We start from the raw sequence: 17,750 nt of genomic DNA on the forward strand, positions 1-17,750 counted from the left end.
TAGGTTTCTAAATTTAAGGCACTGAAAAAAAAAAAGAGCTTTGAAATCGCATAGATCTGGTTTGGCTGTCACACTAGTTGCATTGCCTTTGGCAAGTTACTTCTCCGATCCTCAGTTTCCACATCTGTAAAATGGAGATCAAAATATGTACCTGCAAGGTCATTGTATGGGTTAAAAATAATAATGTGCAAAGCACCCAGGAAGGAGGAAGGAGGAGTTCACCAGGTGGATGTCATTCGTAGCTGAAGCAGCCGTCATAGTTACACAAGTCCAATGTAGACACCAGGTATTACTATGATTATCCTCACTTTAGTAGAAACTGAGCCTCTGAGAAGAACCTTCCCCAAGGTTACACAGCAGTCCAGTGGGGACTCAAACCCAGGTCCTCCAGCTCTGTATCTGCACTGTCCACTAGAATTTTCTGTGAGGATAGAACGTTCTAATCTGTGCTGTCCAATACAGCAGCCACTAGCCACATGTGGCTGCTGAGCACTTGAAATGTGACTGGTCCAAATTGAAAAATGCTGAAAGTGTAAAACACACACCTGATTCTGATGACTTAGTATAAGAAAAATAGAATGTAAAATATCTTATTAATTTTTATATTTAATACACATTAAAATGATAACATTTGAGAAATACTGGGTTCAAAGATATAATTAAGGTTAATCTCCTCTGCTTCTTTCTCTCCCCACATTTTTTTTTTTTTTTTTTGGCTATATCTTGTGGCATGTGGGATCTTAGCTCCCCAACCAGGGATAGAACCCATGCCTTTGGCAGTGACAGCGGAGTCCTAACCACTGGACCACCAGGAATTCCCTCCACTTTTTAAAAACTGTGGCTGCTAAAAAAAGCTCAGTCACATATGTCTCACACTGTGTTTCTGTTGGACAGTGGAAACACTGGAGCTTCTACAATAGAACACCCAAGGCAAGGAACTGAGTATTGTCTAAAAATGCATTTTTGCAACCCACTGCCCATCAGCCAGAAGCCCTCTTTTACAGAAGAATGGTCAGAGAACATACCCACCAGAAAGAGACTTCAGTGCCCTTATCTGGGCTCGATGATCCCTGAGGCCCAGGGTGGGGTGTGACCTTCCCTGGTCTCTCAAGAGTCAGCAGCCATCACCATGCCCAAGGCTCCTCAGCCTGATTCGGTGGCTCGTTTCACTATTCAAGAGTACCTAATGAGAACTGATAATCAGTGCTTCCATTTCGCCAAATGGAGCCCTGGGCTAACAAAAGTTAGAGTCTGAGACCCCAGATCTTGAAGAGGTAGGAGCCTCTGGGATGGTTAGCAGGTGGAGCCAATCTCAAACCGCGGCTGGACACCTCCGTCACCCGCCTGGGGTGCAGGAGCCTTCCTGAGCACCTGGGGGCCCTGTTACTTGGAGGGTTGGCTCTTGTTGTAGATAAGGAAGTCCGAGAGGTCGTGCCACACGTTGCTGTCCTCGTACAGGTAGGTCATGGACGACTGCAGCGAGGGCTGCAGGGTTGGCCGGTGGTACTCGAAGAGCCACAGCACCAGCCCCCACACCAGCCCTGTGAACCATGGAAACGGGTCCAACCTGGGTTCAGGGATGAAGCCCTTCTCCATGCCCAGGCGGCACAGGGCAAATAGGATGCGGGATAGCAGGTACATGCTGATCTGTGGGAGGGAAGGACGGGGTTAGAAGTGGGCCCAGCCACTGGGAACCTTCCACCTACCCCACCCCACCCCCTCCCCTCCCCCTTTTCCCCCCATTCTCCTCCCCGACCCCACCCCACCCTGGAGGGCTGCCTGTGCACTGGATCAGGGTTTTGCAGAGTATGAGCAAGGTGATTTGAAGTGGTTTGCAGCAGGCATTTGAACATTACTGTTTATTTCTTTTTTTGTTAGCAGTATTGCATGGCAAAAGGGATCTTAGTTCTTCAACCAGGGATTCAAACTATATCCCCTGCAATGAAAGCACCCAGTTTAAACCTCTAGACTGCCAGGGAAGTCCCACTATTTACGTCTTTTATTATTCTTTTTAATTAAAAATTTTGAAAAATGAATATATTTACATGGCTCAAAACTAAAAGGTAGCTTAAGGACAAAAAACACAGTCCACAAATGAAAAAAAAACTAATAAACTGGATTTCAACAAAATGCAAAATTTTTCAGTTGTGAAAGTCCATGTGAAGAGGTTGAAAAGAAAAGCTACAGACTGAGAGAAAATATTTACAAACACATATCTGACAAAGACTCATGTCTGGAAAATATTTTTAGAAACTCTCAAAACACAACAGTGAAAAAAAAAAGACAATCCAGTTAGAAAATAGGCAAAAGACACAAACAGATATTTCACTGAAGAGGTTAACACAAAAAGAAAATAGACACATGTAAAAAGGTTCAGCTTCATTAGCCATTAGGGAAATGCAAATTAAAACCACAATGAGAGGGACTTCCTGGCAGCCAGTGGTTAAGACTCTAATCATCCAATGCAGGGGACCCAGGTTCCATCCCTGGTTGGGAAATTAGATCCTGCATGGCACAGCTAAGACCTGGAACAGTAAAATAAATAAATAACTTTTTAAAAACCACAATAAGCACTACACACCTATCAAAATTTCAAAAATCTGAAATGTAACAAACCACATGCCAGCTTGAAGGTGAAGCAACTGGATCATACATATATTCCTGATAGGAATGTAAGATAGGACAATCACTCTGGAAAATACTTTGTCAGTCTCCTCTAAAACTAAATATATATGTACCGTGTGTATGTGCTCAGACCCTGAGTCGTGTCCGACCCTTTACAACCCTTTGGACTGTAGCCCGCCAGGCTCCTCATCCATGAGATTCTCCAGGCAAGAATACTAGAGTGGGTAGCCATTTCCTCCTCCAGGGGATCTTCCCAACCCAGGGATCAAACCCATGTCTCCTACATTGCAGGCAGATTCTTTATCTCTGAGACATCCGGAAAACCCTTTATGTATCATATGACCCAGGAATTGCACTCCAGGTATTTATCACAGAAGTGAAAACTTAAGTTCACCAAATACATATACAAGAAGGTTCTGAGCAGCTGCATGCCTAATAGCCAAGAGCTAGAAACAACCCAGATGTCTTTCCATAGGTACATCCATACCATGGAACACTACTCAGCAGTGAAAAGGAATGAACAGCTGATACAATAACTTGAAAGAATTGCCAGGAAATTATGCCGAGTGAAAAAAGCCAACCCTCAAAGATTACATACTATAATGACTCCATTTACATAATATTTTTTTTAATTGAAGTATAGTTATTTACAATGTTGTGCTTCAGGTGTATAGCAAAGTGATTAAGCTATACACACACATATATGTACGTATATTCTTTTTCAGATTATTATAAAAATTTTACATTATAAAATATTGAATATACTTCCCTTACTAATTATTGTTTATCTATTTTATATATAGTAGTATGTGTTAATTCCAAACTCCTAATTTATGCCCCCCACTTTGGTAACCATAAGTTTGTTTTCTATGTCTGTGAGTCTATTTCTGTTTCATAAATAAGTTCATTTGTATCATCTTTTCTGATTCCACATGTAAGTGATATATTTGCCTTTTTCTGTCTGATTTCACTTAGTATGATAATTTCTAGGTTTGTCCATGTTGCTGCAAATGGCATTATTTCATTCTTTTTTATGGTTGAATAATATTCCTGTGTGTGTGTGTGTGTGTGTGTGTGTGTGTGTGTGTACACTACATCATCTTTATTTGTTCATCTGTCAATGGTTGCTTCCATGCTTGTAAATAGTGCTGCCATGAACACTGGGGTATATGTAGCTTTTTGAATTAAGAGTTTTCGTCTTTTCCATATATACGCCTAGGACTGGGATTGCTGGATTGTATGATGACTCTAGTTTTAGTTTTTAAGGAACCTCGATACTGGTCTCCACAGTGACTGCACCAATATACATTCCCACCAACAGTACATGAGTATTCCGTTTTCTCCACACCCTCTCCAGCATTTATTATTTGTAGACCTTTTGATGATGGCCATTCTGACTGGTATGAGGTGACATTTCACTGTAGTTCTGATTTCCATTTCTCTAACAATTAGTGAAACTGACCATCTTTTCATGTTCCTTTTCTGTGCCTGTTGGCCATCTGTATGTCCATCATGTAACATTTTTGAATGGAGGTCAGAGCAGCTGTTGCCAGGGGTCAGGGAAAGGAGGGAAGGGGGAAGGAAATGGGTGTATCCAGGATTCCTAGAATTTGGAAGTTCATAGACAAGTGAAATTTCTATCAAAAAAAAAAAAAAAAAACTGGGGAACTTTCCCAAAATACAAAATGCTCATATCCATAGACTCTTCAACTCCATGTCTAGGAACTTACAGACTGACACAAGTGCAGGAAGATGTCTGAACAAAGATGTAGACTACAGTGTATGTATGAGGTCAAACGCTAAAGAGCCCCTAAACGTCCATCCAGAGGAGACTGTGAAATCAAGTCTGGTCCATCCCATCAGCAGAAAGCTCTGCTCATGTTATAAAGGATGAGGGACTGACAAGAGAGGCCCTCAAGATACATGGTTACATGAAAAAAAAGAAAAACGTACTATGATCTCGTTGGTGGAAAACTGCTGCTATGAACACTGATACAAGCACAGACAAGTTCTGAAAGGCTATACAAGACACAGTTAAAATGACCGTCTATATACATGTATAACTGATTCACTTTGCTGCATTGCAGAAACTAACACAACATTGTAAATCAACTATTCTCCAGTTGTATGTATGTGTGTGTGTGTGCTCAGTCATGTCCAACTCTTTTCGACCCTATGGACTGTAGCCCTCCAGGCTCCTCCGTCCATGGGATCTTCAGGCAAGAATACTGGAGTGGGTTGCCATGCCATCCTCCTCCATGGAACCTTCCTGACCCAGGGATCAAACCCACATCTCCTATATCTTCCTGAATTGGCAGGCAGATTCTTTACCACTGAGCCACCTGGGAAGCCCAATACTGCAATAAAAATTATTTAAAAAAAAAAGTGTTTCTGGACAGTGGCTGGACAGTTAGAGGGGTGAGAAACTCTTTTTCAATTTATTTTCTAATTGCATCATGTATCCTAAGCATCCAGAAGTGTGCCAGGCACATAATGAGTGCTTAGTCTGCATTACTTAAAATGTGAAAATAAAACAATTATTTTTATAATTTAAGACTATTTAAGAAATTTGAGGGAGGCAAATTAGAAAGACTGCCAACTTTTCATATAGCTCAAGAAGGATGCTAAAACAGCAGCAGCAGCAACAGTTAGCATTTTATCATTATCTCATTAAAAAATGGAATTTTTAACCAAGAAAAAGGGCAAGTTGCAGAATAAGAGATAATTCTTCGAATGTAGTAAGTTTCGTTTTATGAAAATCTTGCTCATTTTTTTTTTTTTCTCATTTCACTGCAGAGTAGTGTTTGGGGGTGTGTTTTGTTTTATATTTTTAAATCTTTGCCCCAGAGAGCTGCATGGAACTCCAGCAAGGTACCTGGTTAACAGAGGGGGAAGTTGAGGGGGAAGTGACCTTCCCAAGGTCACACAGGGATTGGTGAACTACAGACCCTCAGACATGGCAGGGAGCCACGAGCTCGTCGTCTTTGACTCCCATCCCCAACTCTATACCTGAATCCTGCCCCACCCCTCAGCCCTCTCCCCGGCCCCCATTCTGGGAGGAACTTTACCTACCTGGCTGTTGACGTTATTGTTGTTTCCAAACACCAGCAAGCCCCCGATGAAGGCAGACACGAATGAGTGTGCCTGGTAGGTCTCGCCCTGGACATGGGACTGCAGGGCACAGAGTCCCTTGTAGAGGAACACAAACCTGGCCAGGTTCCAGGAGTGGGTGTACGTGGCCTGCAGGATGGCGCGCAGCTTCTCCCGGAGGCTGCACAGACACAGGGAGCAACCGTGAGTGCAGGCCCAGCCGCTCCGGTGGCATCCACCCACCTGGCATGCAAAACCGGCCCAGGCAAGGAGCCCACGGGCCCGCGCTCATTCAACCCCGGGCCTCTGCCCTCCATGCCCTTAGGGCTGCTCCCTCCCTGGATACAGGCTTTGACTTCACGCCATCTCCTTGAAGAGGTCTTCCCTGACTACCCTGCCACCTTCTTCAAGAGGTCTTCCCTGACTACTCCACGTATAAGAATGCCCACTGTATTCTGTTCCCTTATCCAACTTTTCTTTTCCTTCAGAGCTCATATCACCACCTGACATTTACATACTTCTTTATTACCTCCCCCCACGCCCATCTCATCCCAGTGGAAGCTACCAGAGAGTGGTGTCTATACCTCACTCACTCATCCTCAGTGCGCAGGGCAAGGCCTGGCACATAGCAGATGCTCAATACATTTGTTTCTGGAGTGAACATGTGAAGAAATGAATGAGTGAATGAGTGACTACATACTATGTGCGGGATCTGAGGATGTGAGTCTGAGAAAAAATAGATCTGCTTGCTGCCCTCACAAGGTTTATGATCTAGTGGGAGAGGGAATTATGAAATGAATAATCATAAAACAAAGGTCAAACTTTGCCCTGACAAGCAATGATGCCAGGACGTGAAGGATGAGGTCAAGACGGGAGAGGAGTTGTACTGGGATCAACACGAGCAGAGGTCCCGAGGAGGGACAGAGAGTGGGGAGTAAAGGAGCAAAGACAGGTCATTAAGCCCTGAGCAGAAAATGTGTGAGGCAAAGGCTGTGAGGGAGAGGTGGGACCATGGTAAGATGTGTCTTTAAAAAAAAAAAAAAATTATTTATTTATTTTTGGCTGGACTGGGTCTTCGTTGCTGCTCGAGGGCTTTCTCTAGTTGCAGAGAGCCAGGGCTGCTCTCTAGTTGCAGCGGCTTCTCTTGCTGGGGAGCATGCGCTCTAGGTGTGTGGGCTCAGTAGTTCCTGCACACGGGCTTAGTTGCTCCAAGGCATGTGGAGTCGTCCCAGAGCAGGGACTGAACCCATTGGCAGGCAAATTCTTTTCAAACACCAGGCTGCCAGGGAAGTCCTACGCTTTGTCTTTATCTTGAGAGAAGTGAACCTTTAAGTAAGGCACGTGGTTTGACTTATCTTTTCACAATCGCTAGGGGGCAGTGAGGAGAGCCAAGGAGAGGAACCAGGAGACCAATTCAGGCCCAGCAACCACATGTGCCCTCAAGGCCGGTGGAGGGCCTTGAAGTGTGTCAGCTGGGGCCTGGGAAGTCCGCCAGGCGAGGGGGGACAGCTAGGAGTCAGCGAGCTCTCACCCCACAGGGACAGGGGCCTACCACTGCCAGTTCTACGGCAAGCTGCATTTCCCACTTTCCAAGCGTAGGCACTAATACTGCCTTGAAAATGTTTCTAGAATCTGGACACGTCTCACCTCTATGCCACCATCAAGGTCTGGGCCACCAGAGCTGCTCAGCTGGATTACTGCCACTGCCTCCTACTTTACCCCTATTTCTGCCCTTGACCCCTAGCAGCAAACACTTCACTTTCTCACTATTAAAGTCAAATAGTGGCAATCCCCATACAGATTCTTACGACAATTTCCTATTCCATTTAGAGGAAATGCCACAGGGGTGGGAGGAAGGTTCAAGACGGAGGGGAGATAGATAGATAGATAGATATACACACACACACACACATACATACATATATATACACACACACACACACACACACAAATATATAGTATATGCTCAATAAATCTAAGTATATATACATACATACATATACTTATGGCTAATTAGCATTGTTGTGTGGCAGAAACCACCACAACATTGTAAAGCAATTATCTTCCAATTAAAAATTTAGAAAATTAAACAAAAAGAAGAGGAAAAGCCAAACTCTTCTCTTTGACCTAATGCTGAACAGGATGGGCCCCAGTTCAGTTCAGTTCAGTCGCTCAGTCGTGTCCGACTCTCTGCGACCCCATGAATCGCAGCACACCAGGCCTCCCTGTCCATCACCAACTCCCGGAGTTCACTGAGACTCACGTCCACAGAGTCAGTGATCCCATCCAGCCATCTCATCCTCTGTCGTCCCCTTCTCCTCCTGCCCCCAATCCCTCCCAGCATCAGAGTCTTTTCCAATGAGTCAACTCTTCGCATGAGGTGGCCAAAGTACTGGAGTTGCAGCTTTAGCATCATCCCTTCCAAAGAAATCCCAGGGCAGATCTCCTTCAGAATGGACTGGTTGGATCTCCTTGCAGTCCAAGGGACTCTAAAGAGTCTTCTCCAACACCACAGTTCAAAAGCATCAATTCTTTGGCACTCAGCCTTCTTCCCAGTCCAACTCTCACATCCATACGTGACCACAGGAAAAACCATAGCCTTGACTAGACGGACCTTTGTTGGCAAAGTAATGTCTCTGCTTTTGAATATGCTATCTAGGTTGGTCATAACTTTCCTTCCAAGGAGTAAGCGTCTTTTAATTTCATGGCTGCAGTCACCATCTGCAGTGATTTTGGAGCCCAGAAAAATAAAGTCTGACACTGTTTCCACTGTTTCCCCATCTATTTCCCATGAACTGATGGGACCGGATGCCATGATCTTTGCTTTCTGAATGTTGAGCTTTAAGCCAACTTTTTCACTCTCCACTTTCACTTTCATCAAGAGGCTTTTGAGTTCCTCTTCACTTTCTGCTATAAGGGTGGTGTCATCTGCATTTCTGAGCTTATTGATATTTCTCCCGGCAATCTTGATTCCAGCTTGTGTTTCTTCCAGTCCAGCGTTTCTCATGATGTACTCTGCATATAAGTTAAATAAACAGGGTGACAATATACAGCCTTGACGTACTCCTTTTCCTATTTAGAACCAGTCTGTTGGTCCATGTCCAGTTCTAACTGTTGCTTCCTGACCTGCATACACATTTCTCAAGAAGCAGATCAGGTGGTCTGGTATTCCCATCTCTTTAAGAATTTTCCACAGTTTATTGTGATCCACACAGTCAAAGGCTTTGGCATAGTCAATAAAGCAGAAATAGATGCTTTTCTGGAACTCTCTTGCTTTTTCCATGATCCAGCAGTTGTTGGCAATTTGATCTCTGGTTCCTCTGCCTTTTCTAAAACCAGCTTGAACATCAGGAAGTTCATGGTTCACATATTGCTGAAGCCTGGCTTGGAGAATTTTGAGCATTACTTTACTAGCATGTGAGATGAGCGCAATTGTGTGGTAGTTTGAGCATTCTTTGGCATTGCCTCTCTTTGGGATTGGAATGAAAACTGACCTTTTCCAGTCCTGTGGCCACTGCTGAGTTTTCCAAATGTGCTGGCATATTGAGTGCAGCACTTTCACAGCATCATCTTTCAGGATTTGAAAGAGCTCAACTGGAATTCCATCACCTCCACTAGCTTTGTTCGTAGTGATGCTAAGTCCCACTTGACTTCACATTCCAGGATGTCTGGCTCTAGGTCAGTGATCACACCATCGTGATTATCTGGGTCATGAAGATCTTTTTTGTACAGTTCTTCTGTGTATTCTTGCCATCTCTTCTTAATATCTTCTGCTTCTGTTAGGTCCATACCATTTCTGTCCTTTATCGAGCCCATCTTTGCATGAAATGTTCCCTTGGTATCTCTAATTTTCTTGAAGAGATCTCTAGTCTTTCCCATTCTGTTGTTTTCCTCTATTTCTTTGCATTGATTGCTAAAGAAGGCTTTCTTATCTCTTCTTGCTATTCTTTGGAACTCTGCATTTAGATGCTTATATCTTTCCTTTTCTCCTTAGCTTTTCGCTTCTCTTCTTTTTACAGCTATTTGTAAGGCCTCCTCAGACAGCCATTTTGCTTTTCTGCATTTCTTTTCCATGGGGATGGTCTTGATCCCTGTCTCCTGTACAATGTCACGAACCTCCGTCCATAGTTCATCAGGCACTCTGTCTATCAGATCTAGTCCCTTAAATCTATTTCTCACTTCCACTGTATAATCATAAGGGATTTGATTTAGGTCATACCTGAATGGTCTAGTGGTTTTCCCTGCTTTCTTCAATTTTAAGTCTGAATTTGGCAATAAGGAGTTCATGGTCTGAGCCACAGTCAGCTCCTGGTCTTGTTTTTGCAGACAGTATAGAGCTTCTCCATCTTTGGCTGCAAAGAGTATAATCAATCTGATTTTGGTGTTGACCATCTGGTGATGTCCATGTGTAGAGTCTTCTCTTGTGTTGTTGGAAGAGGGTGTTTGTTATGACCAGTGCATTTTCTTGGCAAAACTCTATTAGTCTTTGCCCTGCTTCATTCCGTATTCCAAGGCCAAATTTGCCTGTTATTCCAGGTGTTTCTTGACTTCCTACTTTTGCATTCCAGTCCCCTATAATGAAAAGGACATCTTTTTTGGGTGTTAGTTCTAAAAGGTCTTGTAGGTCTTTGTAGAACCATTCAACTTCAGCTTCTTCAGCGTTACTGGTTGAGGCATAGACTTGGATTACTGTGATTTTGAATGGTTTGCCTTGGAAACGAACAGAGATCATTCTGTCGTTTTTGAGATTGCATCGAAGTACTGCATTTCGGACTCTTTTGTTGACCATGATGGCTACTCCATTTCTTCTGAGGGATTCCTGCCCGCAGTAGTAGATATAATGGTCATCTGAGTTAAATTCACCCATTCCAGTCCATTTTAGTTCACTGATTCCTAGAATGTCGACATTCACTCTTGCCATCTCTTGTTTGACCACTTCCAACTGGTTACCCCCACAATATTCCTCTCTTTGATCTCTCCCCTGCAATCCCTCTGCTCCAGCCTCCTCAAACTCACCAGGTATGATCAGCCCTCAGGGCCTTTGCACAGGCTGTTCCCTTGGTATGAAACACTCTTTCCCTTGTTACCCACGTGGCCAACTCTTCCAGCTCCTTCAAGTCTCTACTTAAAATGTCACTTTCTCAACGAGCCCTTCCCCCAGCACTCTGGATCCCCTTTCCCCGCTCTACATTTTCTTTCCTACAGCCCATATAATATTCTAACATACCACATACTTTTTAAATTTATTATGTTTATTTTCTGCTACGCCTTTCTGCTAAAGTGTCAGCTGTACGAGGGAAGGGATCATTCTCTGTTTTATTCACTGCTGTATCCCCAGCACCTAAAGACAGTGTCTGGCACATATTAGATGCTCAATAAATATTTACTGAAGGAATGAATGAGTTTAATTGAAAAAAAAATAATTTGGAGGACAAAAACTAAAACAAAAATAAATTTAAAAAAGAAAAATACATAAAGAAAGCAATCTTCACCACCTGGATTTGAGCAGCAGGCAGTCCATGTGTGATTCGTATAAACTCCAGGTGAAGCTAGATACATTAAAAACTAAAACACAAGGTGGTTTTTGAGAAGCGCCTTGAGGGAAGTTATGGAAGATCAGAGAAAGGCCAAGAAGTTTGAACAAGGAAAGAAAGTAGGTCATGGAGAGTTTTCCTGAGAAAGTGATCCTCAGAGAACTGGTATGGGTTGCTAGGAAGGCATAAAGATGGGGTAGAAAAGGAAAGGGGATTCCTGGTGTGTGTGTGGTGGGTACCCATGAGAAATGTAAAGAGGTGGAACCACCTGTTGCACATGAATGAATGGCAGCAAGTCTTGGTGCCAAGGGCTCCCCATGGTGGGCATTGGAGAGAGGGGGGAATGTCCCTAAGGTCAGACTGCAGGGGGCCTTGAATGCCACACCTGGAAGCTGGCTTCTCTGGAGAACAGCAAGGAGCCAGGAGCTGGCGAATTTTCAAGATGGGATAATAGAATTGGATTTGTGCTCTAGGAGATGGTGGTGTGGGCAGGTTGGACCCAACCTGGAGGCTACTGGGCAAGTCCTGGCACAATCTTGCCCAGTTTGAAGGGTGTGCAGAGGGGACAGGTACCTGCCACTCCGGAAAAGAAAGGTCATGACCAGCGCGTGAGGGGCCCGGATTTTGGCTCCATAGCTGTAGAAACAAAAGAAAATGGTTAGAAAAAAAAAACAAAACAAAACAAGAAAAAAAAAAAGAAAATGGTTAAGGCACCACTGCACCACTGTTTCTTTCTGAGCTCTCTCTTTGACTCTCTGTGCCCCCTCCTCCCCTTCCCTAATCCTAATATCATTTTGGGAGGGAAACTAATGCTGGCTTTTGAGTTAGATCTGGGTTCCAAGTGAGTCATACAAAGTAAATAGTATCTGGTACCAAAGCCTTGCCCTGTTTTGCTCTATGCTGCTGCTGCTGCTAAGTCGCTTCAGTTGTGTCCGACTCTGTGCGACCCCATAGATGGCAGCCCACCAGGCTCCCCCGTCCCTGGGATTCTCCAGGCAAGAACACTGGAGTGGGTTGCCATTTCCTTCTCCAATGCATGAAGATGAAAAGAGAAAGTGAAGTCACTCAGTCGTGTCCAACTCTCAGCGACCCCATGGACTGCAGCCCACCAGGCTCCTCCGTCCATGGGATTTTCCAGGCAAGAGTACTGGAGTGGGTTGCCATTGTCTTCTCTGGTTTTGCTCTATAAACTTGGGTAAATCATTGAATGTCTGAGTCTCCCTTCTCCCTTCAGTAAAAAGTATTGCCTGTTTCAGAGTTGTTTCTGGCAGTTAAGGACCTAGCACATGTAAAACCAGTAGGACCTAGCTCATTCAACCAGTACTAATGTCACTACCTTTCTTTTTTTTTCTTTATTGGACTTGCCCTCGCTCCACCAAGTTCTCCAGCTGTCTGGCCCTGACCTTTCCAGGCTACGAGGTCTAACAATCTTTGACAGTCTCCCTCAGACAATGGTCATGAGCCCCATATTGTTGTCATATGAGTATCTGTGAGGCTTGTTCCCCCGCCCCCCACAAAGTATTTATTCATTTTGGCTGCACTGGGTTGTAGTTGCAGCATGTGGAGTCTAGTTCCCAGACCAGGGGTCAAACCCGGGCCCCCTGCATTGGAAGCATGCAGTCTTAGCCACTGGACTGCTAGGCAGGTTCTTGTGAGGCTTGTTGGAAGCAGCAAAAGACTGGGAGGAAGCCTGTGTCCATCCACAGGGGGCTACTATGTAAACACATAACGGACCCATGGCAACCAGTGGAATACACAGAGCTGTACGTGAACCAGGAAGCTCTAGATATGCTGTAGGCTTGGTTAAAGCAAGGTGTGTAAACTTCTAAAAAGCTCTAACTTTTTATGCCTTTTGTGAATATGCTACCTAATTTTTTAAAAAATCAAATAAAAAGTGTGATCAAATGAAAGCAGTGTTACTGCATGTGGTGGCCAGGCTGAATGGCTATTTCCTCGCTGTGTGTGGTGGCCAGGCGGAATGGCTATTTCCTCACTGCATGTGGTGGCCAGGCTGAATGGCTATTTCCTCGCTGCCTAGCGGTGGGTGGGCAGGACCCTCCTCTGGCCCCCAGCAAGTTCTCTGCCCTGCCTTCTCCAAAGGCATGTCTTCTTACCCTGAATAAAGAGGCCGCTGGCCTCCTCCAGCTGGCCAAGGTGAACAGGACCCTGCCTTATACCTCAGACACAAATGGAGCAATGCCCCCAACTGCCTACATGTGCCTGGCCCCCTTCCCAAACTACTCAGACTCTGGTGGGAGCCAGTTACTGCCACTCACAAGATCTCTCTGTGTCCTGAAACACGGAATGCTCTGGATTAAAAAGGACTGAAAGGACATGACAGGGACTTCCCCAGCAGTCCGGTGGTTAAGACTCTGTGCTTCCACTGCAGGAGGTGCGGGTTCGACCCCTGGTTGGAGAACTAAGATCACATGTGCCATGTGGCGTGGCAAAAACAAAACAAAACAAAATCGTCATGACCAAGGCAACTTCAGAGCAGCTCTGAATACAGACCTTCAGTCCTCTTCCATATAAAAGAGAAATAAATGAAGGACCATGACAGATGCAGTATGATATCCTGAAAGATCCTTTTCTAGACTATCTTCCTGTAGAGGACATTTAGGGGACAACTGGGACAATCTATCTATTAACTAGACAGCAGTCAACATTATAGGATTATGATTAATTTCTTTTTTAATTAAAAAATTGTATACACCTACATTTTTGTACTTTAAAAGAAGTTTTTTTTTAAATTTATTTTTGGCTGTGCTGGGTCTTTGTTGCTGCGTGGGCTTCTCATCGCAGTGGCTTCTGTTGCAGAGCATGGCCTTTTGGGCATATGGGCTCAGTAGTTACATTTCCTGGTTCTAGAGCACAGGCTCAATGGTTGTGGCTCATGGGCTTAGTTACACCACAATATGTGGGATCTTCCCAGACTAGGAATCGAACCTGTGTCTGATGCATTGGCAGGTGGATTCGTTACCACTGAGCTATGAATTTTCCTCTCTGAGCCACAGTCTTCTCATCCAGAAAATGGGTACAGTGGCAATTCCTCCCTTATACACTTATTCATTCAGTTAATATTTAAAAGCCTACTTATACTAAGGAACAAAACAGATAAAAATTTCTGTCCCCATGAAGCTCATTTTCTAGTGAGAGAGTAGAAGATGCATAAGTGATGCATAAGGGATGCGTAAGTGAATACTTAAGTGTCAGGTGGTGATAAGGTCTATGGAGGAAAAGTCAATAGGGAAGGAGGTGGAAGTTCAGAGATTGCCTCATTGAGGAAGTAACAATCAGAAGCCTGAAGAAGGTGAAGGAGTGAGCCAGGCAGACATTCACGCTACTACAACCATGATTACAGCAGCCAACAGTTATATACATATCAGGCACTATGCTGAGCATTTCACAATACCAGACCACCTGATCTGCCTCTTGAGAAATTTGTATGCAGGTCAGGAAGCAACAGTTAGAACTGGCCATGGATCAACAGACTGGTTCCAAATAGGAAAAGGAGTACGTCAAGGCTGTATATTGTCACCCTGCTTATTTAACTTATATGCAGAGTACATCATGAGAAACGCTGGACTGGAAGAAACACAAGCTGGAATCAAGATTGCCGGGAGAAATATCAATAAGCTCAGATATGCAGATGACACCACCCTTATGGCAGAAAGTGAAGAGGAACTCAAAAGCCTCTTGATGAAAGTGAAAGTGGAGAGTGAAAAAGTTGGCTTAAAGCTCAACATTCAGAAAGCAAAGATCATGGCATCCGGTCCCATCAGTTCATGGGAAATAGATGGGGAAACAGTGGAAACAGTGTCAGACTTTATTTTTCTGGGCTCCAAAATCACTGCAGATGGTGACTGCAGCCATAAAATTAAAAGACGCTTACTCCTTGGAAGGAAAGTTATGACCAACCTAGATAGCATATTCAAAAGCAGAGACATTACTTTGCCAACAAAGGTCCGTCTAGTCAAGGCTATGGTTTTTCCTGTGGTCATGTATGGATGTGAGAGTTGGACTGGGAAGAAGGCTGAGTGCCAAAGAATTGATGCTTTTGAACTGTGGTGTTGGAGAAGACTCTTGAGAGTCCCTTGGACTGCAAGGAGATCCAACCAGTCCATTCTGAAAGAGATCAACCCTGGGATTTCTTTGGAAGGAATGATGCTAAAGCTGAAACTCCAGTACTTTGGCCACCTCATGCGAAGAGTTGACTCATTGGAAAAGACTCTGATGCTGGGAGGGATTGGGGGCAAGAGGAGAAGGGGACGACAGAGGATGAAATTGCTGGATGGCATCACTGACTCTGTGGATGTGAGTCTCAGTGAACTCCGGGAGTTGGTGATGGACAGGGAGGCCTGGCGTGCTGTGATTCATGGGGTCGCAAAGAGTCGGACATGACTGAGCGACTGATCTGATCTGATCACACATATTGACTCAATTCTCTGGACAGTATGATGGAAGTCAAAGTGTTCGTTGTTTAGTCTGTCCAATTCTGTGACCCCATAGACAGTAGCCCTCCAGGCTCCTCTGTCCATGGTATTATCCAGGCAACAATAATGAAGTGGTTGCCATTCCCTTTTCCAGGGGATATTCCCAACCCAGGGATCGCACCTGGGTCTCCTGCATTGCAGGCAGATTCTTTACCTTCCGAGCCACCAGGAAAGCCCGACAGTATATTGAGAGGGTAACAGGCAGGAAGGCCAGGGGTCTCCAAACGGAGGAGACAGACTACAAGTGTCAGACATTTTTAACTATCTCTTAATTGGCAGGAGGAAACAAACAAGTGTTAGATTTCTTCCCCTTCTCTATACAAATTTAAAGAGGTTTCTTTTAGAATTCTGTGTTGCCATGACAACACCTGGTTCCACCAGTACTTAACTTTTCTCAAACCTTGATCTAACCGATCCGGTTTTTCTTATGGAAATCTTTGCCTTAAGCTATGTTAATGAACTATGTATTTACTCTAGACTCTGTCTTCCTTGGAGAAGGAAATGGCAACCCACTCCAGTGTTCTTGCCTGGAGAATCCCAGGGACAGGGGAGCCTGGTGGGCTGCCATCTATGGGGTCGCACAGGGTCGGACACGACTGAATCGACTTAGCAGCAGCAGCAGTAGCTACATAACGTCCAACTAAAGACTAGCAGGGGGCACTCCTGATGATGATGTCTATATCAGAAGCTTTCTCTAATTCTTTTATACTTTAAAAAAACTTTATTACACAAAAGCTCTGAGTGATCAAGCCTCGTCACTGGCCCGGGATTGAATTCCTCTCCTCCGGAGGCCAAGAATCCTGGCGTCTTTCATGGCTCAGCAACAATCTTTCAATATAAGTACTATTATCAGCCCCATTTTATAAAAATTGAGGCTTAGAGAGCCTAAATGAGTTGCCTAAGATCATGCAGGTAAGGGGCACCAGTACTCAAACTGAGGTGATCACATCCACACCACCATGCCATGCTGCCACTAAAATGCCAACTCCAAGAACATGCAGATTTTTGTTCCCTTTGTTCTTTGATGCTTCCCCAGTTCTGGCATTGTAGGCTCTCAGTAAATGATAGCGTTTATGCATAAAGTTTAAAGGAAACTGAGCTCCAGTCCTGGCGCCAACCAGAGGAAATGACCTCCTCTTCTGCAGGTCTGATAACCAAATTGTAATCAGTTTGCTTGGCAAATACTTGCAGCTTCAGTTACACTGGTCACACCTGCGGCTTATCAGAAGAGGATCGAGCAGTAGAATCTTACAAAAGAATGAGAAGCGGGATGAAAGTCCAGGGCAGCTTAATGGGGGGAGCATAGAGAGGCAGAGCCTCAAGGCTTGCTAGAAGGCAGAGTCCAGCTTCCCACTGTCCAGATGGAGCCACGGAAGCCAGATAGGCCCAAGGGCACACAGCAGAGGGAGGGGGAAACTGGACCCAAATGAAGGGATACAGGGGCTGGCATGGGAAATAGTCAAGGCAATAGGGCCAGGCTGCAAAGCACGGAGTACCTAGAAACAGCGTAGTTAGAGCCCCGGCTCAGAAGGCGCACGGAACCCAAAATCCAGAGCCCACTGCGCCGACAGTGGACACCAAGACCTAGAGACACACTAGGGCTTCTCAAGGGCGCACAGCGCAGCGGCGCGGGTCCCAGAGGCCGCTTCTCCAACCCCACCAGATCGATCCTTCAGCCCCTGCCCAGCCCGATGACCCCACTCACACTGCCCCGTTCCGGAAGCCCTTAAGCATGGCCAGTGCTGCGTGGTAGCGGCGCTTGCGCAATAGTGCGTTGATCGCAAAGAGCAGAGCCCGCAGCTGCGGTGGGGCGACCATAATGCAGGCGTCGCTGAGGGTGGTAGACACGGAGCAGGACTCACGCCCTGACAGCCGGAGTTGCTATTGCACAACCCTCAGTAGGGCTGGAGGTGCCGGATGGTGCCGGACATTGCAGCCGCGTCTTTGAGCCCATAGGATGTGTCTGCTGTCACTCATACGAGAAGGGCCGATCACAGAGCTCACTCAA

The 17,750-nt window shown here is 45.1% G+C and overlaps 1 protein-coding gene across 1 annotated transcript; it reads right to left on the reverse strand.

Moving 5' to 3' along the window:
• Window positions 1-943: 943 nt before the first annotated feature.
• PXMP4 (peroxisomal membrane protein 4) lies at window positions 944-17,750 on the reverse strand. Its single transcript, XM_055544793.1, has 4 exons — window positions 17,448-17,750; window positions 11,823-11,885; window positions 5,698-5,896; window positions 944-1,647 (listed from the first exon to the last, which is right to left on the reverse strand). Exons 1-4 carry the CDS (start codon window positions 17,558-17,560, stop codon window positions 1,384-1,386), a joined length of 639 nt encoding a protein of 212 aa, XP_055400768.1. The 5' UTR covers window positions 17,561-17,750; the 3' UTR covers window positions 944-1,383.

This window comes from Bubalus kerabau, chromosome 13, assembly GCF_029407905.1.
Source record: "Bubalus kerabau isolate K-KA32 ecotype Philippines breed swamp buffalo chromosome 13, PCC_UOA_SB_1v2, whole genome shotgun sequence".
NCBI lineage: Eukaryota > Metazoa > Chordata > Mammalia > Artiodactyla > Bovidae > Bubalus > Bubalus kerabau.